This window comes from Myripristis murdjan, chromosome 14 (genome assembly GCF_902150065.1).
Source record: "Myripristis murdjan chromosome 14, fMyrMur1.1, whole genome shotgun sequence".
Taxonomy (NCBI): Eukaryota; Metazoa; Chordata; class Actinopteri; order Holocentriformes; family Holocentridae; genus Myripristis; species Myripristis murdjan.
In genome coordinates this window covers 20,935,559-20,961,597 of record NC_043993.1, presented here as the reverse complement: position 1 = coordinate 20,961,597, position 26,039 = coordinate 20,935,559, and the positions used below count along the sequence as shown (strand labels likewise).

General features: G+C 41.4%; 1 protein-coding gene across 2 annotated transcripts in view; it reads right to left on the bottom strand.

The window, feature by feature from the left end:
• Positions 1–26,039, bottom strand: part of spns2 (SPNS lysolipid transporter 2, sphingosine-1-phosphate) — a 74,926-nt gene that overhangs the window by 20,190 nt on the left and 28,697 nt on the right. For both annotated transcript variants that reach the window (XM_030069364.1, XM_030069363.1), the window contains exons 3-6: positions 14,712–14,848; positions 9,409–9,560; positions 4,614–4,680; positions 519–661 (exon numbers count right to left, since the gene is read on the bottom strand). In XM_030069364.1, the coding sequence (XP_029925224.1) occupies positions 519–661; positions 4,614–4,680; positions 9,409–9,560; positions 14,712–14,848 (499 nt within the window). The remainder of the gene's footprint in view (positions 1–518; positions 662–4,613; positions 4,681–9,408; positions 9,561–14,711; positions 14,849–26,039) is intronic.

Below are 26,039 nucleotides of genomic sequence, written 5' to 3'. Positions count from 1 at the left end.
GATATTCAACACATCAGGATTTAGAGAGATAAGCGACCATGAGAGGTGATAGCATTATCTCAAAAGTGAGGTGATGACAGATAGAAAGCTGAAGACAACTAGCATCAAATGATATGTGGCCAGTTCTGGCAGCATTATGTTAGAGACTGGGAATATTTACACATTGATACAAAAATGAACTGTTCTGAAGTGCTCTGGGCTAGCAGCTACCACCCCCAGGAGGGTTTTGGTGACATTTTATTTAAATTTGTTCATAAAGCGGACCTAACACTGTCATAATCATAACATGATAGCTGTCATGAACATTAAACAACATTACCTGAGAGTTATGTAAGTTTTTTTCTTAAAAGTCAGTACTTTTGGATGATGATCGTCACCTACCATGAATCAACATAGTGTTAGCATGGACCCTAAAAGCTACTGATCTTAAGGGGACAGGTGTATTATATCTGTATTCTCATCATTTAACAGGTAAGCTGACGATAACATAGCCTATTTAAGTTGGACAGAAGCCTTACTTCTTGGCGAGAGCCTTCATGTCACAGAACCAGGAGGTGCGGGTCTTGATGCGTCCTCCCAGCTGGTCGGCGCAGCCTCTCTTGGGCTCAGGCACAAAGAGCAGGATCAGAGTCCCCGCGGTTATCCCTAACACAGGGGACACCTGTGTTAGGGAACAAGACAGTTCACGTTAGCACATCACAACGTTGACGGTGCTAGGGGTCAGTAAGATTTGGGGTGGTTTTGGTGGGGTGGCGACCTCAGGGCACGAGACAGGGTAAAGAAAGGACAAGGTGCTGCAGTCTGAAAGGGAGGCCACTGCGTTTACCGACACGCTTGATGTCCCAAACAAGCCCTCTGGAGCTAAGAACATGCCCTCCTCTTACTCTGTGTGTGTGTGTGTGTGTGTGTGTGTGTGTGTGTGGTGCAGATGTACCTGTGTCAACATCGAGCATATATGACCGTAGGAGTGTTTGGGATCTGAGAGCCCAGTTCTTTGTGTGAGTTTTGTACCACAGCAGCAACAGACCTCATTGTTGGCCATTTGCTATTATCTCCTTTATCACCGTTTTATGGGATATGCTGCAGCATGTCTGCACACGTATTTGTGTGCGAGTGTGTAGTAGAAAGCGACAACGGCAGGAGGGGATGTGTGGGAGAGGATTTGTTTCAAGAACACAAATTGCTCACAAAAGCAAAACCAATTTCATCTGTCAGACTAAATTCATCTTCCTATATTTTATAGCTTATGAAACGACATTTATTTGCATAAGCGGCCAGCTAATGCGCTTTGAAAGCAGTATAGGTGTGTGTGTGTGTGTATGTGTGTGTTTTATTAGTAGATGATTATCGTATGTATAATGTTCTCAAGTTATTTTGCTGAGGGAGTAATTCTGTGGCTCACGTGGATCATAACGCAGCTCAACATAGCAGTAATGGGCTCAACGGTGTGAGGATTACGCTAACATAGACAATTTTCTTTCCTATATCCACTTCAATCTACTATGTTGGCATGGAACAACTTAATTGGATCTACATCTTATCAAATTGTTAATAATGTGCATCCAGCAAGAGGTAACTTAATGGAAAATATAGAGCTTGTCTCGGTGAAAAGGACAATAAACCCTTTACAATTTGTTTTCCACGGTTGCTCCTTTGCAAGTCCCTACACAATTACTCAGCGAGCTGCTGTGTGACTCTGTGACCTTTGATGCTGACTCACTGGTCTCATTAGGCTCCTCAGTTATAGCAGGTTAGTGATCAAACAAATGTGCTACTGCCCTCTCCTCATCCTCATTCCTACTGTACGCATCCTGCCTCTTCTCTTTCCCCAAAGCAAGGAAGGTAGCTAGAACACGTCTGGGCAAAAACAAACGGAAAATGTCCGCTGAGTGTTTTTTCCTTAAAGCAGGATACTGCCGATAAGAAAGCGTTTCATGTTTTGGCATTTGTTTTCCCCTGCATGCCACACCGGTGATTAATTGGCCCTCCCGCGCTCTGGGATTGTTTTATTGGAATGTCATTGTAACCACCGTGGAACAAGCCGCCCCACTCTTTGTTTTTCTGATACACTCCACCAAGACAAGGAGAAATGGGCTTCCTGTTTCCTGAAGCCCAGGAGCTGTCATGTCCAGGAATCTGTTCCACCACGGTGTGCTCAGAGGATGTTTAATGTCCTCCTTTAAAATTTCAGACAGACATTCGGGACATATTTTGTTTTCAGGGGCAAGGGCTTTTAAAACAGACCCCATAGTCAGGGAGTGCTAGGCAGCCCTGTTAGAATTTTAATTGGACTGAGGCCTTTCCAATTACCCCTGGTATTCCTTATAGGCCCATTCACTAAGCTATCCATTTGTTTTTTAATTTACTCAGTGGAATCCCAGTGCTTAAAGGGACGATAAACTAGAATATGTTATTTTTTATTAAAATGTTTTATATCGTCCCCAGTTGCCGCAGTTTGATTGACTCTTCAGCTGCACCTGTTATCCTCCAGCGGCCGCAACAAACTGTTGGCTCATAAGCATAGAACGCCAATTTTGTGATGTTTCTGGATATAAATCCACCATTTTACTGAGGATTATTTTATTAATTTAATGTTATATCAGAAAAGGTGAGAACTAGGAAAGTGCTTAAATCTAACAAGGAGCTTTAGCCAGCAGTGGTGTCAGATGTGGACTTTCTTATATAAAAAAAAAAAAAAAAATGTGCCAACATATTATTGCAGCTATTGAGCCTTAGCTATTTCAGGATATTTTCACTTTGCTGGAAAGCTGGTTGGTCCAGACAATAATGTTACCCTACAAGGGGAACTAAAGCCACACAGACCTGCTGGAATGGATTATTGTACAAAATGCAGCCTGTAAAACTCTAATTAGTTATTGACTTTTAACAATCCACTTTTTTAAAGAAGGCATCCCATCGCTTCAAATGGTGGCAACAATGTAAAAAAGTTCCATGACAACAGTGATTTATGAACCTGATTTTACTGTGTGTGTGTGTGTGTTCTGGAGTACGCAGCAGGACATAGTCCAGTAAGGAAATTTTTCCTCATGCAAAAGCCAATTAGAGTGGACAGTTTCAGCAAATTTCTGCGGATTAATTTCCCAGTAGAGTTGAAATGCACCTTTGATTAAAAGGGTTCTGGTTTAATGCTCCTGAAGCTCCGCTGGCGGCATTATTGCAAGCCAATATGCAGCAACAAGTGTGTCTATGTATTGTACCAGGTCAAACTCAGAGCCTCCCTCCTCTCTCCATCCCTTCCCATAAAGAGATCTGAGTCCTCTAAGACACTATATGCAGGTTCAGGAGAGCTGAGAGCTGTTTATTCACTGAGGCTGACACTTATCCTACTTCACCAGAGATGACCTCCAGGGGTGAACTGTAATGGAAGATAAATGTGTTGTTCAGCAGCTGAGAAAGAAACAGCTGGCATCACTCTTGAACTTAAACAGAAATCCACTTTACTTGCTGCAGTCACTGGATCAGAATTGCATCACTGCAGCGTTGGGGCCTCATAGAGATTGGTTTGAAATGCTAACTAAATTGGCCTTCCCTCTCTCAAAGAGATGATCAGTAGGCAGTATCTCTTCACCCATAACACAGTTATCAGAAAACCACCAACATATATTACATTGCAGCTGGACTGGAGCGGAGGAACTGTTCAAACTTGCTCCATAGACCGCCTTTTACTCCTGCTAGCCTGGAATGACCTGCAGAATACTTCAATAACTCATTTAGATGTTTAATATTAAATCCATTGAAATATAATCTTTTAAAATAATTTCCACGCTCAGTTTGTACAGCTGACTGATTGGTTTAATTTTATGTGATTTATTTTGATTTTCTTGGTTTTCATTTAATTAAAAAAATACACTCTGAAGGTTTGAATTGAAGAGAAATGGATTTTTCATCCTATTTAAGCTAACCCAAAGTACAGGGAAAAGAAATATGATCCCACCTACTCCAAGGGCAATCTATCCTTTGAGCTAGTTTCTGTGTGATCTGGTGGGGTTTCCAGACTATTTCCTGTCAAAGAACATCAGCAAACTGTATCTATCCACCTCAGATTTGAAGCTGTTGAGGGCTTATAGATACTGTTTGCTCCTCAACTCTTCACCCCTGAGGGCTGTGAATGATAGCAGATATCTCTGAACTGCTGCTGCTGATTTTTTTTTTTTTTTTTTACATGTAAATTATTGATGGTTTAAGCTGCACCAACAAACACCAATACACATCCTCACTGTATTGGGGTGAAGGAGATTTTTCATACTTCATGCTGTTTAAGAGTTGTAGAGAAGACTCAGGAGAAGGCTGGGTGGTAAGCTAAAGATGACAAAGATGATGACGATGACGATGATAAAGACGATGATAACAAATGTGCGTGAGGCTTGTTTCGCCTTTAGCTCCCCGGCCGCTGTCATTTCCCAGCAATGTCACGGCCTGTTCAGCTGTGTGTGTCCGCCAGCGCTTCTGCCACCACTGACCCCTCACCCTGAACCCATGACAGGCCTCACCAACAACCCCCGCAGGAGGGGGGTGTTCATCTGTCTTTATGTGTGTGTGTGTGTGTGTGTGTGTGTGCAATGGTAGTGGATAATGATGATACTCTTACTAACCCTCAGTGCCCAGTGCCAGTCTCCTGCAGCCTCCTTGGCGCTGGAGCCCAGGATATATCCCAGCCCACTGGAGAGAGAGAGAGAGAGAGAGAGAGAGAGAGAGAGAGAGAGAGAGAGAGAGAGAGAGAGAGAGAGAGAGAGAGAGAGAAAAGGAGACTGTCTTAGCAACACATCACCAAAAAAAGTTCTGCTTGACTGTACTGTAACCTTGCTAAATGACATCTAGAGTGGTGGTTTTCAAAGTAGGGCCTGGAGACCTTCAAGGGTCCCTGAGGGGCTTTCAAGGGGTCCTCAGCAAAATGAGGAATGGTTTAATTTAGCACAGTGTGACTCAGGAGGTAGACAGGTCGTCTGGTAATCGGAGGGTTCCTGGTTTGAACTCCTAACTGCTCCTGTTGGGCAGCTTGGCATCTTGTGTGTCAGCCTCTGCCATCAGTGAGTGAATGTGTGTGTGTGTGAACGGATGAATGTGAGGCAGACATCGCATGAGTGGTCAGTAGACTAGAAAAGCTCTGGAGAAATGCAGTCCATTTGCCATTTAATTCAATAAAAAAAATATGATAAAATGCCATCTATACATTTTTAGGGTGCAGTATGCAAAATGCAAGAAGACACTTTAGACTCAACTGATCAAAAAAAAACATGGAATAAGCACACAATTGTGTGAGTCTACATGGTTCTCATTGTCAGACCACCTCACTGATAAATGATGTGCTTACTCCACATTTTTTATCAGCTGAGTCTTAAATGTCCCCACTTCAATCAACTCTCGTTTTTACATAGTGCACCTTTAATGTTTAACACAAACCAAAATATGCTTTCAAGGTCAAATGGGCAAAATCACGGCAAACTTGGGACTCCAGAGCATGAAAAAGTTTTAAAAACCCCTCCTAGGATTGCTCTGCCTCTTTTGTCACCCTCTTGCCTTTATGCCATTTCTCACCTTAACACTTCTTCTGCTGAGCACTAGCACACACACACACACACACACACACACACACACACATACAAACATATATATACCACGTGAATTCAGTGACTCAGTGTCATGTTCAGCCTACACAGCACACATCCTGTTTACAGTTTGATAAAAAACTATGCTGAAGGTGTCTGGGTGCTTGACATGGTGAGCGTATGGCCCTGTTACCGATCAAAGCACCGGGAGCCACTTGCACTGGTGGTTAATCTATTTATGGGTGTGTGATTTATGTGCATCTGTATCTGAGTATGCAGTCAAAATACACAGGTGCAACGTCTGCTGCCTTTCAGCCAAAAGAGCTTAGTGTTAACACAGTTGTCTGGCCAAGAGTTGCAGCTTGTCATGAAGTAATTTAATTGCACTGCTTTTTACCTGAATTAAAGGTTGCTCTATGCACCACTGTAGGAAATAACACAGAATTGCTTTGAGTGAAATGCTTTGAGATCAGATCAGATGTGAGAAAATTGCTCCTACGCCGTGTTAAGCTTGGGCTGCTAGATAAAATCAACATTCAAAAGGATAAAGAGGATTTAGATGGAAATCTGAAGGTATGAGCGGTAGAGGTGCTTTGATTGATACTTTCAGATGTGAGAGTTGTCTTGTGAACAATGTAGCACCAAACAAAATCCTGTATTAACAACAAACTCTAGTTGGTGATCATCTCAAATCACACAACCATCAATTCAGACCAAAGAACAATCACATCCTCAGAGTGACACTAATTTATTGCACCCTTTACCATCCAAGACACAGTTTGTGTAGGCAATTACTAAAACGATTAAGTCTCTTGTCCTAAAGTGCTCTTCGGCTACCATCAATATATGTCATACCCATTTCCTCATTTCTCACAGAACCTGTTTGTGTGCACGTACTGAGCCTTTGGCCAGGAGATGCTGTTGTAATAACAGATTGGAGCAATGGATTGATGATCAAATGTCGCAAAGTGGCCCTTACAATGGGTTCTTATCAGCACCAGCTACTTAAAGGCCAAGGCACGTTCAACTGGTTTTTACACACGTACATACACTCCAGTGAAAAGGGGGAAACGTTCCACCGTTATGCTTCCATGTAGCTGATTAGCGCTCCAAAAATAACACCCTAGTATAACGGGTTCAGACAGCATATGATATTTCCAGTGGATGACTAACAGCTAATCTTATCAGAGTCCACCCAGGGAGTGTTTGGAAAGTTCAACACCAACAATAAAACTCGAGCATGAAAAATACGGTCACTTCAAACGCCGGGGATGCATAGGCACCAAGTTTAAAAATGACGGGGGGCGGGGGGATCCATTTCCTGTGAACCCAGTCTCATTCCTGAGGTCATTTCCTGGAAACGGTCATAACAACCTCGATAAAGACAAACAAGCAGAAGAGAGGATAGGATGTTTGACTGCACTTTACTGAGGCCCACTCCTTCACCTGCTATTGTCCGAGTTGCTGGGCAGTTTACTGTGACGTAAACACTTTGCCCGTTCATAACAACCCCTCAAAGGGCAGTTTTTTCTTCCTTTCCTGCCCCAAACTTTCAACAGTCTCCCATTAACAAAACTGGCCAGATTAGTAAACTGTCTGTGTGTTTCTCTAATATTTAATTTCTCACCATGTGTTGTTGCTGACGTGCTTTTCCGTTGTCCATTATATAACAATTCAGAAGTTTATTTTTGCAGTGCAACTGTAAGTTAAAGTGGCACACTATAATTAAATCAGTGTTAAAACAGCGCTGAAGAGAATATAGCGGATTTCCCCTTCACTTAGCATCTCCTTGATAACTGTCTGTGCGACTGTGTCTCTGCATGTGTGAGCCGGAGAGCCGTTCAGCAGGCAGACGCACAGCACTGTATATAACGATAAACCTCAAGTGGCTCCCGCGCTCTATCCACTGGCGCATTCATCTTTTATTACTTGGCTTTGTTTGTTTTCTCCCTGTGGCCCTTTTTCTGATTGAATGAACTGAAAAGGCTAGAGATTTGAGCTTAATAATACCTCCTACTCCCACTCTCCCACTCCACGTCTCCAAAAAAGCCTCCCACCCTCCTTTAAAGCTTTTCACAGGCAATTTTTAAATTCTCCTTTTCTTCCTACAAAGCGCCCACATTCTTTGTCTGACTGCTTACAAATACAAACACCACTATGGGGCCGACAGGAACAAGCCTGACCTTCTCTATGTAGGATACTTTCCATTATCAACCCTCCTGATTCCTTTATCTTAAAATGCATTCAAGTTTATTGACTTTGACTTCATAGTCAATATTTAAAATACAGACCAGATGGGATGAAATGATTGGATGTATAATAAATGTCAGCATCAGTGTCTGCTGAGGACGTCTCCTACAGATCTGTATCATTTCAAAGGAAGCTTCTTATCACCTTGGTATTGAGTTGAACATGCTTATTTTTTTCCCCAAAAGTTTACTAGAAACAAAACATTTTGACTAGGAGATATGAAAGCACTAAAATATGCTGCAGCATGTTGCTTCTGGTTTCCGTGGTAACCCAATCAAGTCTGATGAGAAGCAGGTGAAGACAGGCAGGTGACAAATGGACACAGTAAGATATTACATACAGATATACATAGACCTGGTGTATTGTATCCAGATACATATATTTACAACATCACTTTGGTGCATTTCTGTTCCTGGGCCGGCACTCAAATTCAAATCAATACATATGGCTTCCACCACAGACCATGTTTGCGCACTCTTACTTTATTTTTATGGGCTTTTTAAGGTTTTGTGCTTTCTCTTGTCACATACATACGCTTACATAGATGAAACGGTTGACCAGCTGGTCCTTCATTGCAGCCACAGACACATATGTATTCACAATACAAAACATATGTGAGGAAATATGTCCCAGGCCACCTCCAAATGTGGCTTTTTATATTATTTTTTTTAGGGATTTTTGCCTTATTAGACAGTCAAAGTGGACTGAGACAGGAAGAACAGGGCAGAGAGTGCGGATGTGGCAAGGGGTCTGGGCTGGAGTCGAACCCAGGCTGCAGAGGTTCAGCCATAGGTACGCGCTACACCGTGAGCCACCGGGGTGCCCCTCCAAATGTGGCTTGGGTGATCAGATCTTGATACATCTTCAAAGCATTTTGAATGTGTTCAGACCTGTATGTAGTGCTGTTCACTTGTGATCGAATCTCTCAGGACAGATGTTGAATGCCGGGGCTGAACAGCCCCAAAGATCACCAAAGGAAATCCCTAACAATTGTTGGCAGACACACTGCACACTTTCAGCCAATGATTTAATCTAATCTATGTGGACCCCAGGAAGAGAAGTTGTTGCCCAGGTACGGGTAAACATGTTTTGCAAAAGGTTTCCTCAAGCTCAGAGAGACATATCAATATGCACTGTATAGCTGTGCTAGATAAGTAAGAGTACAAACAGGAAAAACATTTATAAACAGTGAAAGAAAGATAAATGTGCTTAAGTAAAAGGCAATCCCCTAATGATGAATTTAAACGAAAATATACAAGAACAGTTTTCATGTATTTACATTTATTTGTATGTATATCATGTATTTATATTTGTATGTATTTACATTGAACTTTACATCACTTTGGACTGAAGTGGCAGTTGGATCGTTGGCCACACGACTCTGTGTGATTGTCTTCGCTGTGAAGGAACAACTGGATATTTTGCCAAATCAAGAAAACTAACTAGGAGGTATCCTATGATTTCTACTGTAAAGAGACAGTCCTAAGCGGCCACATTTCCTAAAAATGGTGCCCAATTGGAAAGCTTCCTTGCAAATGGAACCATGTATTTGCAAAGTGCCTGCTATAAGAGCACAGGGTCTGTCACTCACCTTCCCAGCGGGATGGCCAGGTAGAAGACAGAGAGCATCATGGTCCGGCTGTTATTGGTGAAGAGGTCTCCTATGATGGTGGGAGAAATGGAAGAGTAGCTGGATTCCCCGATGCCCACCAGTCCCCTGGAGAGCACAAACAGCCAGTAGTACTGTAGGGAGAGACAGACAGAGAGAGAGAGGAGACATGAGTTGTGTTATCAGGCACAGTAGGAAACAATCTGCAACTCCTTTTTCTTCCTGACCGACTTTTCATTGCAACTCTGCCATTGGAGCGGGGCACAGCTTGGATGTTCAGCACTACCGTTCATCCCCAGAGTGCTGACTCAACAGCAGGTCCGCAAATATGTCGGTACGGTCGTTCCAATCAGGCGTACAAGGCACACAGAAGATATGATTACTGTCCTCCAGCCCCAAAGTGCTCTTTGCAGGTTGAAGAGTGTGTGGTCATGACATTTAGTGGCAGGGCAGCAACAAGGTGCAGCAGCGGCTTTACAGCAAACACAAAACTATGAGCTGTGTCAGCCTGGGAATGGGAACGTCAGTGCTCATCGCTGCACCAGAGAGACCGGTCGGCCTTAGCCTCAGGAGCGTGACAGTCTGAATGTGCACTTGCAGGGCTGGTCGTAGTTCACATGACACATCAGTTTCTTATCTTATGTGAAGCTTAAAGTGAAAATGCACATGAAATAAGCTCTGAAAATCACAAAAGTGTCATCTCTCCTAACCTCCACGGAAGGTTAATTTGTTTTTCACCTAAAGACGTGTAATTCATTTGCTCTTTTGCTTCTCTCAGGGTTTCTGCAGGTTTCACTTAGAGTAGGTAAATTTAAGGTTTTTTTAATATATTTTTGTTTGTTTGTTTATTTGTTTGTTTGTTTTGTTTTGTTTTTTATTTTTTAAGCAAGCCTTTCCAGATCCAGATCTAGATCTAGATCCAGATCTAGATCTCTATCTTTGGGATGACTTAGGATCTATATGTCCTCTCTGTCTGTGCTCTTTTATGTATATTTTTCCTGAATTTGTTTTTCTATGTATTTGTTTTTTATTTTCCACATGTGTGAAGTACTTAGTAACTGTGTGTTTTAAAAATTGCTACATAAATAAAGCTTTACCTATTTACTTACTTACATTTTAATGCCACTTCAAATTAAATTTAAGACCTATTTGTAAGAAAGAATAAACAAAAAGTGTGTGCCATTTTATCACCTTAAATTTAGAAAGCTGAATTTAAGACTCATTAAGTCTTTAAGGACCTGCATGAACCCTCTCTTCTGGGATGTTGTGGTGAGTTGCTTCAGGGTTTAATTGGCCACATGGATGATTATTCATTTCATATTAGAAATTGTAAAGGCTTAGTGAAACAGGGCCTGAGAGAGAAAAGTGATTATATTTTAATGCGAAGAGGATACTGAGTGGAATTTTGTGAGAATTGTCTCACTGATGCACAAAACAAGTTCGACTTTTGAGGGATTGTCACTAATAAGATTTAACTTTACAGACCTTTTTCACAGAAACCATTTTGACATAAAACAGTAGGGTAAACACAGGCGACACTGATAACATTATGGAATGGAAGGGAACCATAATGTCATCACTAACACCTGTGTTTACCCTACTATTTCATGTCAAAATGGTGTGACAACGGTCTATTGTGTTGTAAAACGTCATCACACCAGCACAGAGGAGAGTCTGATCATGTTTATTGTAATTAGCTAAATGAAATTACCACAGTATATTGGCATAAATCCTCGATCAGACTTAATAAACAAATAAATAATTAATTAATACCAAAAAAATGCTATATTAAAGGTGCACACCAGCCGGTTGGGTTCAAATGTGTAGGCAGTTGGATTGATAACTGTTTCCATGGTAACCACTGCTCAGAGCATGCTGACTTCTGTGTGTGTTTGCGGAGCTGCGGAGAAATCTGCTCCCTCTGCACATGGGGATCGAAGCAAACTGCAAATGCTGGCTGTTTGATTTGCCTGCTTGTCCCATCAGTCAGATCAGATGCACGCCTGCGAATACACGCTGTTTTTTTGTTTGTTTGTTTGTTTGTTTGTTTGTTTTTTCACAGTGGGATATAAGAATCTGGGTCAAGTGATACATTGTCCCCTCGTGAGCTTCTCAGGTCATTATGCACAATATTTCTTTTTTAATCATGTATCTGCACACTGTGAGTAATCCATCAGCTCTCCTTTGTGTGTGTGTGTGAGGGGTGGGGGGGTGCCTGTGTGTGATAAGGTTACACCCTGTTGGGCCTGTCACCTATGAAAAGAGATGAATTAGGGCTGGAGGTACCAGAGGCGGGGCTAAAACCGTGACCCCCTGGCCTGACCTCAGCCATCAGCTGCCACTCCAGGCCGTCATGCCATGGGATCACACTCACAGACATCAAACCCACTGGAGAGCAAACAACACACACACACACACACACAGTGCCCCAGCCTTGGTACAATGTGACAGTGGGGAGACTTATGCACAACCAGCAATGTTGTTTTCAATAATATGTGTTTACAGCTGCACTAAACTGTTTTTGTTCAGCCTTTGGTTTTGGATTATATTTGCTACTGTGTGTTTATGATTGATTGCAAACGTGATTATATGTGCGCTTCTCTGTTATTTTGAAAGAATCGCGGGTTTTCTTCTTGACGACTCATCGCGTAGAGGAATCTTGATGGAAACCGATTTTATGTGTGTGGTCACCAGACCGTGATCGGCCGCTTGAAACAGACGGGCCAGAGGCAGTGACGACAACAAAAAGAAAAATACAGCCTCGAGCAGCAATGCCAGGGAAGTGCCATAAAAAAATAGTTTGAGGTTTAGAAATCGGAAAAGCAGACTGAAAAGGAGAGAGCAGAACATAAGGAGGTTTATGAGATTCTGTTCGTTTAAGTTATTTTGAACCTCTTCCCATATTATTTTTAAGGGCAACAACTCCACCTTAAAAAATCCTTTGATATTTCTTTTACACAATAGGTGCTGGTATTTTAAGATATGGGACACTAACCTTTACAATGCTGTTTTATTAAAAGTTTTGGGGGAAAAATGCTCTTACCCAGCTGATATCCTTTTTGAGCAACATTTTATAGTAAAGACAGCTTGACTTAATACACAGAAACCGATGGCATAACAGAGGATGTGGGAGATTGTTTGATACTAATTCTTTTAGACCTTAGTGTGGGATTTGACACGTTAGATCATGCTATTCCAATTGACAGCACATCTGAGGGTGTAGAAATCCGCCTTCAGATACTCTTACACTGTCACAACAGATATCACTGATTTGTTCAGTGCATTTGAGTTGCTATTTTATGATTTAGGTGTTTTAATTTACTATTTGGTGTAACTCACATCCCTTGATCTTTGTTATCAATTTCGCCATCATTTAGTGATTTCCAGCATTTAGCCATTTACCCATAGACCCCCACAGCTCCAGCCATATCAAACTTCAAATTTGGAAGAAGTCAGATGCACCCAATGTCGTGACAAACAACAGGCAACAGCAATTTTCAGAGAGATGTTTTTGGCATTGAGTCACTTAAAATAGCTCAGTTTGACCACTGATCAAAAAATAAAACTAATTCAGTGTTCAACACACATATTTTGTTCACCTGTGGGGTCAGCATTAGAGAAGATAAAAACCATCAAAAGGACAAAAATGGCAATCATCAGTGTGTGATGAAATGTAGTAAAAACAGCAGGCGATCATGAGGCTATGCTGCCCAGCAAACAGAAGTAGTAACTCAGTGGTGCATTTTCTTGGATTCTTCTCATCAATATTAGATTAAATCAAACGATTCAAGTTTTACTTTGTAATGGATACATTTAAAACACACATAAAGACACTTGGACTTCAGGCTCTGAATCAGACACAATAAAGGGAATTTGCACTTCCACTGACTGCTTGCTAATCAAACAGAAAGATATCTGCTACTAATTTGTTTCAAAGTGACTTTTTTATGATGATAATTTATAAACTCCATATCGTCACAGCTGTGGGCCCACGGTAAAACTGGTGCATTTTTACTTCATTACAGTAACTGAACAATATTCTGTTACGTAAGATTTGAGTGGCATATCTGCTGCTAATCCATCCAAAATGCCCTTGAGTGCCTTAAATGCATAATGATAGGACACAGTTGTAAGTGGTCATTAACATTTCATTACACGTCATGTCTTTCATTTCTCATGGCGACTGTGCTGTACAGCTATTACATAAGAGACATGCACTCTCAGCTTGTTTGATTGGCAGGCTCAGGGACATCTCTTGAGGGTGGAATTACATTGGCCTGTGCGGCATTTGTCAAAAGGGAAAGGGCCGATGCGCGTTGGCCCTTAACGTCAGCTCAGCTGAAGCAGTCTGAATGCGTTCCCTGCTCAAGGCAAGTGGCTGCCATTTTGTCTCCTAGCAGATGAGTCCATAAGGATTTAGTCAGCGGACGCCCTCCTGAGCCCAGCAGCACACCGCCCTGATCTGCGAGCCCCTTCCTCAGCATGAAGCTGAAGAGCCTTTGCACTGCCTAGCTGTCTCACTGCAGACAAAACACTGTGGCGATCCTGCTCTGCAGACAGGCCGTGTGCTGCATATATTTAACTGACTGGGTGTCATGTATTCCCTGCTGTCATCAAGTGAATTGAAATTATCAATTTGTTTGATCTTATTATGTCTGTTCATCACGATGGAGAGAAGGACCCTGCCTAATCACTTAAAAACCCACCCACATGCACACACACACACACACACACACACACACACACACACATTCTGAGTCTTTTAATGTAACAGAAACCCTCAGTGGGATACCCACCCCCACCTTACCACCCCCTGGAATAAAGCTATTGTTTAATGGCTGCAACATCAACCACCACACACGGGCTTTTAGAGATATCAAATCTAAATCCACTTGTCAAGGCGCAGTAAAACGACATGGGCTTATCTTCTGATGCATTGTAATTGAGACAACTTTGAGGCATGGGCCTTCATTAGTTGATTGGCTGGTAGCCAGAGAGAGAGATAGAGAGAGACAGAAAGAGAGAGAGAGAGAGAGAGAGAGAGAGAGAGATGAAGACTGTCCACAAAGGCAATCTAAGTTTCTGGCTTAACGAGCATGTCATTGCATTTCACTACCCTTAATATCAAGCATATCCACATCATAACAGAATAATTAGCCCATCAATGTGGACCAGATCAAAGGCATGACTGGCTAATGGAATAACATTAGAATCAGTGTATGGAGTGAAGCGTGTGTGCCGCCGTTGTTCTGCAGCTCCCCTTGGAGCAGAGAGTGACGCCGTACCTCTTTACTGATGAAGGAGCTCGACAGAGTAACAATGGACCAGAAGAAAATGCCACAGCTCAGGATGACCTTTCTGTTGAAGCGGTCGCCCAGGTAACCGAAGATGGGAGCTGCCACCATGAAGCTGCAGATGAAGACTGGAGGAAAACAAGCAGAAAGGACATAATGGTAAACATGATGCAGAAAATGCAGATACTGAACAGTCTTTTGGATACTGACATTTATTATGCTGATGAGTTATTGCACTGCACTTTGCTGCAAAGATCCCTGGATTCCAAACAGAGTGAGCCAAATATTTCAGCGTGCAAGTTGCCCTGGCCCGTCCATACCAACTGCGTGATACCAGACAGCCAGAGCTGAAGTAAAGGACTGCCAGAGGACACCTCGACTCTACTCCTACCAATTAGGACTCCATTACACCTCACCTACACATCTACACAAACCTGGCAGAGGAATATGAAATGCAGACGATACAGAAGTGGGTAATGTCATTAGGCATGATGATGTGGGATGTAAAGAGAGCAATTTGTGCAGGAATTAAGGAGAGGAGACTGTACTGTATAAATGTAGGGCCCGTTTTGGCATGTAGCCAAATCACTCTTGAAAGACAGAGACTGAACGTTTCTACAATATTAATGGTCATCTATCGACTTGTACCATTACCATCACCCACCAGGAATCACTTTCTCTAATGACTTAAACCATGACCATATACCGTACAAACTGCACTTCAAAATTTGTTGCATGTCAGTAAAAAAAAAAAAAAAATTGTTGCATGCAGTGGATTAAAAGTAACGTTGAAGCTTTGCACAAGGTTCCTCTGTCCTATCACAGACTGATTATGAAACAGAAAAGGCGCTAACTGAGATCAAATTGATGTGAAAGATGACAAGAAGAACTATTTTTAAAAGACAATGGAGCATGTGGGTGTAAAATGTGTATCGTGGCTGGAGTCACATTTAAATAAACCAGAGGCAAGGCAATTAAAAGCAAATGAATCTCCGATGGTTTATTATTGTATCACACTCTGTCTCTGATCCTGCTCTTCTCGTCCACCTTATTCCAGAGAGAGTACTATAGCTGCTGTCTGGCCATAAATAATTCCTCAGTCTCAGTTTCTCGCAACTCAACTTATGCCTCGATGAAAAGAAACACAAGCGGTTTAAAATGTGTTTTCCTAATTGTCTCGCTGCTGAGTGGACAGCTCTGCCTCGTTCTCGGAGCTTTTTAAGTCAATATTTATGAAAAGGACGAACCCAAACAGTCCTCCATTTTTAATGCCTTCAAACAGAGTTTTACATCTTCGCAGGGAAAGGGCAAAGATGTTACACTTGACAGCAGTGAACGCAGCTCGGGAGGCGGGCTGGACTGTTTTGAAACATCATCAGCATAAACATACAGCGGAGGGGCGGGGTGCGTTACGTAAGAAACGGCTCATACATCATCACTGTCATGCAGCTGGTAGGGGACAAACCAATGACCTCTGAGGGCAGATAATGCTTTTCATGATGCGTTACAGTAATCAAATTAGAAACAAAGTGTACAAGTGTAATTACAGCTGGGCAATATGGAGAAAACCAATTATTACTATATCTTTGACTAAAAAAAAATGATATTTATATTGTGGCGATATAGGAATGTCTGTTGGTGCTTTTTTATAAAATTGTATTTATTTTTTATTTTATTTTATTTATTTGCACCATAATACAGAAACAATTACATAGATTAAAAAAAAAAAAAAAACAATAATACAGAAAGTGCTGGAGAGGTTAAAAAAAAAAAAAAACATGGGCTTTTTCAAGGAAACTGCCACAAAAATGAAGATAAGATAACAAATAAAAATAAAATACTCAAAATTCAATCAACAACAAAAACAACAACAACAAAAGTAATGCAGCCTCTTAAACCAGGAAAAGACAACACTTTTGCCATATCGTAATGCGATATCCAACATCCGGGACGGTATCTAGTCTCATATCACTTGCCTGTCATTTAAAAACATTATTTCGTTTTATTTGATATAGTGTTTCAGTAAGATGCCGTCCTGAAATATAGCTTAGTTTGTTTTTTGTAAGAAAGGAACCTGGAGGAAATGAACCAATGCAATTCTTCAAGAGAAAAGATAGTGATTTCATGGAGTGCCTAGCCTATTCTGAATCCTCCAGACTTTCACACTGAAAAGGAAAATGGATTTCTTGTAGTGTATGAGCACAGTACCAAAGGCTCGTTTGACTCATTTTCTAAGTTGACAAAAGCAAAGGTAAGTATTAAAGTATTGTTTAAAAAAAGTATTAAAATCAGCACTGTCAGTATTTTTACATTTCCATTAACATTCAAAAATTTGTTGTGCACCATCCAGTGAGATGACACCGACCTCACCATGTTATTTTGCGAAACACTAACAAAACATTTTAAGCACAATCTGGTCTAAACCTAATGTGTGTGCTCATCTGAATCTAATCTCTCATGATTATTTGTGTACTTTGATGTGTGACCGATGTGACATAATCAAATCATGATTAGTGTTTTCACCAAAAGTCTGCATCACCACTTATGTCTCTTCGTTCTTCCTTCTCTCCACCTGTCACTCTCAGTGCTCTCCTACTCTGTCTCCCTCTTCCTCCTCCTCCTCCTCTTCTTCCTCCTCTTTCTCCTCCTCTCTCTCTCTCTGCAGCCTCCATTATTAGTATTTATGTGGCTGTGAGCTGCTGGTCTACTGTGTAATGTTAAATGACTCTGATGACTGCTCCATGCAGGTCCAGCTCTCTGAAGAGCTTCACCTATCTGCCCTGCAGGCACAGCACTGCTGGAGTGACCCTCACACGCACGAATGTACACACACACACACACACACACACACACACACACAAACAAAGCAGGGTGTTCTGCAGTGCGTACTGTAGATAAGACGAGGGAGAGGTTCACAATCATCCACCACCAGCCGGTCCACATGGGTTTTTAAAGCCAGGGGGCAGAGATCATTAGTTTCACAGAGCCAAGAGCCGCTGTTTAGAGGCCTGTCTAAAAGACAAGCCCTCACATCATTAACTCGCCTATTTCAAGTCATTACCAGGACCACACATCAGCAACTCTCTGTGTCTCTTTTTATGTAATTTTGTGATTTGTAAATGAACTATGCCATTTTCCAGAGACTCATTATCACCTTTTTGCTGTGTCAGCACATGGGAATGAAGTCAGATCTTGCCAGTGTGTCAGTATTTATTCAGCGTTAACCTTGCTGGTTATTAACCTCGCTGCTTTTTGAGCTGGGGAATACAATATTTAACGCGAGCATTTGTGATTGTGACTCAATGCCCTCTGTGTTTGCAGAAAGTTTACTTCAGTTTAAACAGAGGAGGGGATACTAAGGAGAAAAAAAGGCAAGACCAGCCCCTTGATACAAAACAGGGTACAAAATACGGAACACAGTGTTGCAGACATCAGCAGGCTGATGCTAAAAAGTGCATATTCAACCATTTTAAATACAGATCTAGGTCTATACAATGCAATTAGAGCATTTAGATAAATCTAATGTCTCTAACCCGGAAAAGCATTAACCCTAAAAGAACGATGTGATGATGAACAACTGTGCCATTGAGCTACTGATAGATGCTTTGTCTGGTTGACAAGAGGGATAGGAAGTGTTGTCAGGTCTTCCAACTTTAGCAAACACGGACACACCCTTCCACAGAATCAGGGTGAGTTAGTTTGAATAAAGCCGTCTTATCTCTCATTTAAAAGTTACATTCCTGCTGAACTCCCCCGTCTCCTCTGCAGCGCCAACACTGTCAAATTCATCAAACTCCAACTAAAGATTTGTTCATGTAAAAGACAAGGGACGGGCTACGTTTCACAATTCCCTTTGGCCTGAAACTCAAGCATATCAGTTTCATTCACTAAAGATAAAATGGATAGAAGCTGCTACATTTTTGGCTCATTTAAAAGTATAGAGAATGAGAGAGATAATGAAAAGGCAGTGCAATTTAACCTGATTCTTCTCATATGGGAGGAATACATTTCTGAAAAACATTCAAATACACAGGAGGCTCTTGTGGTGTAGCGCAAGTAAATAATCCAGTTTTATTGACATAGATGGCACACATAAACCCTATGAAATATGCTGCCACTGAGACTGGATGCATACTGATATCACATGCATCCTTTATGCAGGCTCATCTGCACCCTGTCACTATAAAGACTATTTTTACAACAAGCCCACTGTTCTCCTCTCGCTCACACTGAAGGGCACAAAATGAAACTCTCTCATCTTTCTCATAAGGGCTCAAATAAAGACAGATATGCTTCAAAACAAATGCTAACTTCCTCCTCCCTCTGCAAGTTAATTTTGATAGATGTGTTTTCTTCTTTACAAATAAATCAATGCTCACAAATTTGTTAAGTATGCTTTGTTTTGTGTGCAATTTTACGTGTGAGATTTGAGTTTCTTTCAAAAGAAAAGGAATATGAATGTGCTGCAATTTAATTTGTCATCTATAATATGAAAATTGGTAGTTATGCTGCAGGTCCAGTTGCAGGTGGAATGGTAAATGGGAGGAAACTAAAACGAGTTTAATCCATGAGCGGACATTCCATCATCACAATGGGAAGGACAAATCGTGACGAAGAATAAATCTTCACAGATGTGACGGCACACCCAAAGCTCTCAGTCAGGACAATGAATGATGTCAAGTCTGACTGGGAACAGTTCAGAGTGCACATCTCAATCTGCAGAGGGGATGTGTGCATCAAGCCCGGGGCTTTAATTGCCTCTTCCAACAGGAAGTCACACAGAATTGAATGGCGGGTTTGACTGGCATACAGTAAATGGATGTTAAGCCTGAAGCATGAACCAATCTTGCCTGTCTTCACGAGCCACATTCCTGAGCTGACCACCATTGTCTCTCTGTTTGTTCATGTTTATGCAACGGAGCCACACAAGGCCACATTGATTTGCGATCTCCACATCTCCGTTCGAGATACGCAGCGATGACAATCTCTCATAAATAAAGTGCGTTTACAGCAAACACAGAGCAGGAAAGGCTGAAGATCAACTCTGAGGCGTTGATGTCGGCTTGGTACCATGCATTTTTTTGTGGATGTTTACACTGCCGGTCAAAAGGCAGGAAAAGTTCTTTCACAGACTAAATTATAGCACAATGCGTAGCTTTGACTTTGTTGGTCAGTGACCGACTTTTTAAACAGGCCAGCATACTCAACCCACATTCTCAGCAGTGTGCAAGCAAACTGCCTTCCTCTATGGACTTGTACTTCATGCCCAACACAGGAACATTTGACAGAGGAGTGGATAAGATGCTTCTATGTAAAGTGAGAGCAATTTCACAGACAGCAACGAGAGATGTGTAGAATGCCTTTTGTGTATTTTGTTAAAAAAAAAATATATATATATATCTCAAAGTTTTTGTTGGGAGAACAAATATTCCACAAGGAACACATGTTTCCCTCATCAGACAAGACAGCTGAACGCTCTGTAATTACAAAGACCCGTCAGAATGACAAGTGCCACATGGGTCCAGACTGTTGATGTTCATTGTTGATGGTGTGTATTTGCGATAGCTGCCAGCCACAATGGAGGCATTTCGCAGACATCTATTTCTGAGGGGAGTAGACAAGAAAACAGCTCAAAACAATGGCTCTGCCCACTCTGCTTTGTCATTAGACTTAGGTGATATATTCCATTCTACGAGCTAGACAAACACCAATTTCTATCTTTTTAAAACCTTGCTGTTTCCCTCATTAAACCAGCTCCCTCCTCTTAGACGAGGGTAATTGGCAAGTCCAGCACTTGAGACAGAAGCTTTATATGTTCCTAAAGAAAACAAGACTGCATTCAGAATGACCTGTTACTTAATGGCAAGGACATTTGTGACTAAATTATTATGAGTATGCATCATAATGCTGTACAAAGCCTTGCAGTAAATAGAGAGAGGGCTCACGACTTCAACCTTGCAGAGCTGTTTGAAGCTTTAAGGGCGTTCGTCTCACTGCCTTTGAGGGCAGACTGGTAGATGTGGTCTTGTATCTTAAAACCTCACAGAATAGATTAATTAATCATCACTCCTCCTTTTCTATTTCGATCTCTTTCTCTCTGTGCAATTAGGGATGCTTTGAAGCATTTGTTAAAAGAGAAGAAAAACATTTCACAGTGAACTTTTGAATTCTCTGTGTTCTTGAGACAGAATAGATAACAAGAGTCCAATGAGTGGGCTCACAGTTTCCCACACTGAATACTGTTTCGCACCTTGGTTTTAGTATCAGTCTTACTTCTGCTTGTGGTGGAAGTGCCCGGCCTGCTGTGGTGCTCCTCAAATTCCACGACACACTCAGCATATTTCTCACGGTGCAATCGACACCGTTTACCAGCGCCCAAAGACATTCCATGGAACGACAATTGCATGAGAAGTGTGTACATGGACACCGTAACAGGCTCATTTGTGATGTCAGTGTAAAGAGAAGCATTGCATTGCTATATTGTCATTATAATGCTGGAGACTGGTGAATCATCTTTCTGCTATGGACGAGATGCTGGAGGAACCACACGACATGAATTCAGAAGAAAACACAATAGCATGCGTCATCATTACTGAGGCAATTAGTGTCAACACGACAAAGCAGGCGGATAACCACATTGATAAGTGTCCTGATACCATGACAGACTAATTTCCTGGTAAACGTCTGCATCACAACTCTTTAAAACTAAAAGTCTTAAACACTCAAAACTTTAGTCCAAGTGTTTTATATGTTTTAGATATTGTTTAACTTACACTGCGGTAAATGTTGGTTCTAGAAGTGCATTGCATCAGCAATAAGAATGTTCCATCTTTAAAACATAATACACAATAAAATGAAGCTGCATTGTGGAAGCTGTATTGGAAGATAGCCACTTGAGATCAACCATCTCATTTTCAAGGGGGTCCTAAATACAAGTTCAGTGAGATAAAAACACAAAACACAACAACATACAACATTTACAAGGCTCTCCCTTACCTTAAATATTAAATAAAGTCCAAAATCCTCAAATGACATAATCCAGTACTAACATTAAATAGGACAGATGCAAACAGCAATGGGCTGGACAAAAAGAGGTAAGCATGTATTCACACTTGTGTCGTAGCTATTTTCTGACATCTGCCATATATTAGATGTTTTTCAACTATTTAACTTTAAACGTGAAAAAAAAAAACACATGTAATTTTAGTGGTAATTATTTTGGCAATGCAATTACAGATTTTTGAACAGTCCTCCTTCCTCCACCCCTCCCATTAGACTTTCAAAGTGGCACATGGGACAAAGTTGTATATGATGAATTGTTGGGTGTTGCCTTTTATGAAGACACTATGGTTGTATGCCGATGACTGCAATTTATTGATTTTGGCTAATCTGAATTTTGTTTAAGGTCAAGATTATGCACAAAGCAATTTTGAACTGTGTCAAGCCTCATTATCGGGTGTCAATGGGAAATACGCCAAACTGCAAAAGCAAAAAACATCCCTGAAACACTATCTGCTTATGATGTTGAACACCATTCCTGTAAACAGTAGGATATTTGCTACGAAATAAAGTACGAATATTCAGAAAATGGGAAAACAAGCACAAGCACTTGAAAACCGTGCTTGAATATCACATCTAAGTCACTCTAAACCGCCGTCAGTGTGTGTAGAGAGGGACAGGAGGGCCTGCCAGAAGCTCGCTCTGCTGGTGGTGGCGAAGCCCAGAAGACAGAGGAAGAAGAAAATAAATAATCCGACAAGCACAGAGTCATGTAACAACACTCCTCAGCAGTAACTGCAAAGCAGCAGGATCAAGTCTGTCAAGTAAAGTGACTGAACCGAGAAGGTGAATAAGTTGGAGAAAGTGAAGATATATTGAACTGAATATAATAGAGAAGGCTGTCCACCTCCACTGGAAGACCTAGTGACCCCTCTCCCACATACACATACACACACACACACACACACACACTCTCTCTCTCTCTCTTCTCCTCCACATGCACACCCAGAGGGAGACTGGAAACACCGGACATCCAGCTCCCACTTTGATTGGCCAGCAGAACAATACCTCTTGGGATGAGTCACCCCCTATGATTCAGCTCCACTGTGAATAGAGCATCAGGAGGAGCTGCAGGCACACGTATGTCTTTATGTGTGCACATGTGAGTGTCGGTGTGTGTATGTGTGTATGTGTGTGTGTCTGTGTGTCTGTGTGTGTGTGTGTGTGTGCATGTGTGCGATTGATATTCACTCATACATTTCCCTATGAAACAGTTTCCACTGAAGAGAACACCTGTGCAGCTCTGCATCCGGCTGCAGGATACCAAATGCACAGCGGCCTGTTTGATCTTTTTGTTTTTTCATTTTTGTTTGTCATTTTAAACAAAACTTTATCAGATAAATGCAACACGGTGCTTATCTGATTGTGAATGTCACAATAATTCAGATTTCTCTTGAATAAGGTTAACACGGAGATGGCTTGAATCAGTGAACAAGTATGAGGATACTAAAAGGCAGTGAAATACTTTGCGGCTTAAGCCCTTGTGAATGCAGACATACACAGACAAACAGGCTTTTACATAACTGTAGCATCATGCTGCTGTCATGTGTTGCTTGTAAACTCCCTCAAGATGTTAAAGTTGCAATGCTTTTGGTTGGGGTATAATAACAAAATGAACTCCATGACATTTTTAGTGGTTGGTTTTAATTTAAGAATTAAGCAACACAAAGCTTCTTTTGGTCAGAATGAACAGGAGAAGAGGCCATGTCAAGCAGAGTTGATGTCTTAAGCCACATCTACACGAATACAGATTTTTTTTGAAAGGGCGTCTTTATTTCTCCGCTTTTAGAAAAAAAATCAGACTACATGGGCACATTTTTGAAATTATGAGAGTACAAAAATGGACAAAGAAGCTGAGAAGTGACTGATGCTGCTTGTTGTTTGCTGTGATTAAAGGCAAGCTACCAATCCAATGAAAAACTGCAGAAAACAAATTCAGATGACAAAAACAAGGGTGAATCCATCGTCCTACAAATTCGACAGATGATGAAGTAGAGCTCCTACTTCAGACTACAAATAACAACAAATATATTACAGTATTGTTACCATCATTTGACCTTTTTACTTCCTTCCGTATGAATAAAATATACGTTATCTAAAATTCCTACTTTCCCACTTGTATTTACCACACCGCAGGGTCAATTAGGTATTTCCCACGGCACTTGAAGGCAGCACCAGTCTTGCGGCTGTGAAACCTGACAGTCAGGACAGACAGTCTAACCAAGGGACAGCAGTCTGAAATTCCCCTCAGCTGCCACAGACTGAATTAGAGGAATAGGATAGCCAAATCCTCGCTGCAGGTCTGTACATGTCTCCAGGCGAGGCGTAGTCACTCTGTGCCATTTACAGCACCGCACAGTGTCACTCTGACCCGCTTACTGTGGCCGAGGTGTGTGTGTGTGTGCATGTGTTCGTGTGTGTCTGTGTGTGTCATCACTCATCACTTTGCAAACACACTGCTTCCATAAATAAAAAGGCCCTACTCAGTTTCTGTTGACTCTCCTTTACCTTTGTGTCTCTGCCTTTTCTGTCAATATCAAGGTTATCTGTTTCCTGCAACTGGAGGCAGGGTGCGAAGGGTTAACTATGTATGACTAATTTCTGTTAAAAACCGACTCCCTTCCTGCTCTGCTGTCAGCCCAGTCCATGGTTTTTCTAGAGTCTAGCTTAATATTAGTCCTGGTTTTGGTTCACATTTCAATTAAGCTACAAAAAAAAACTGTTTCATCACTCAAATGAAATACCTACTTACATTCAGTGAACAGTGAACAAGCTGTGTGGGACTGGGTTGCCCCCTTAACCACCTCTTATTGTGGTTACTTTAACCGAAACTGTGAGTGTTTTATTGATATATTCTTACTGTGTTTCACCACTCAGAGAAGGTGAGTCACCTTTCATCTGTTATGCTCAGAAGTTTTGTTGTGTTTGCAGACTCTCAGTAGTCTGTTTTCCAACACCTCTCTCTGTCTGTTTATCTGTCTGTCTGTCTCTCTGTCTCCCACTTTGGTGAATCTATTTGCAGAAGAAACATAGCTAAGATCGAGCATCACGTGTTGTCATTGCGGCTGTGATCTGAGTGATGAATACAACCTAATGTTGGGCAGAAGCAATCCAATCCAATAAAACTTGAGATTCTGCTGCTGTTATTTTTGGGCTGCCATTTCTGTCTGTCACCACAGTGTCGCGGTGACTCACCTAACTGATGTTATAATGCTTTGTTCCTCTTAGTCGGTCTCAAACACTATTGCGCTTAAAATGAGCCAAAGGTTGCAAGTTCAAGCTGCAGGTACAAGACACTAGCAGCGTCTTAGAAGCAGGTAATCCAACTCTGCATACTGCTGTCAAAGTAGTATGTCAGGCACTCCAACCACATGTAACCCTGCCCAGAGAAGGAAGATAACACCATAGCCTCTATTACATAGAAGTGGTTTGTTTTTTTATACTGGCATTAGTCACTGACAAAAGAGATTTATGGACTTGACACATGATCAAAACAAACCAATTGTGAATGAATCCTCAATTTAATTAATTCTGTTTCAGCTATTTCTGAGAGGGCTTTCATAATAAAAGACTCTTAGTGCCAGTTCTGGATGTGAAGCTGAGAGGTATTAGAGCGTCTTCTCTGACAGAAATCACCTGTGTCCTCATTCAAACTCACCGTGTAGGTTTATGTGCAGGCCAACTCAAACTCAAAAGTACCTGGAGCTCAGAGACATAACACTAAGTCTGAGGATTTTCTCAGGAAATTCACAGGTTGAGGAATCTCCATCACTTACAGGAAGTAAGAGAGAGTGTAACAGTATGAAACAGAGCGAAAATTGGGAGTGAAACCTCCAAAACAGCTCCACTTTGGTTCTTAGTGGAAAGCCATGATTATGATTATGATTATGATTATGATTATGATTATGATGGTGATTATTATAGAGGAAGAGCTAATGGTTCAAAGAATCTGCTAGGTAAAGGATTTTCTGTCATGTGTTGAATTTAAGCACCGGTTCCTAATTACATAATAATTACAGAGTGTGTGGGTCATTAAAACTACAAATTACCCCTGTGTGTCTGCCAACACACACACACACCACCACCTGAGTGTTGATAAAAAAAAAATTGTTATGATTCCTAAAGCCCTTCATAATAGGAAAACACCTTGCATGCATGTGTGTGTTCCAGAGAGATGAAAAACAGAAAATAAACATAGCAGTGACATTTTTTTAGTACAATAGGAAAGCTCTTCACTCTGCGGTAAAATAAGAGCCATTT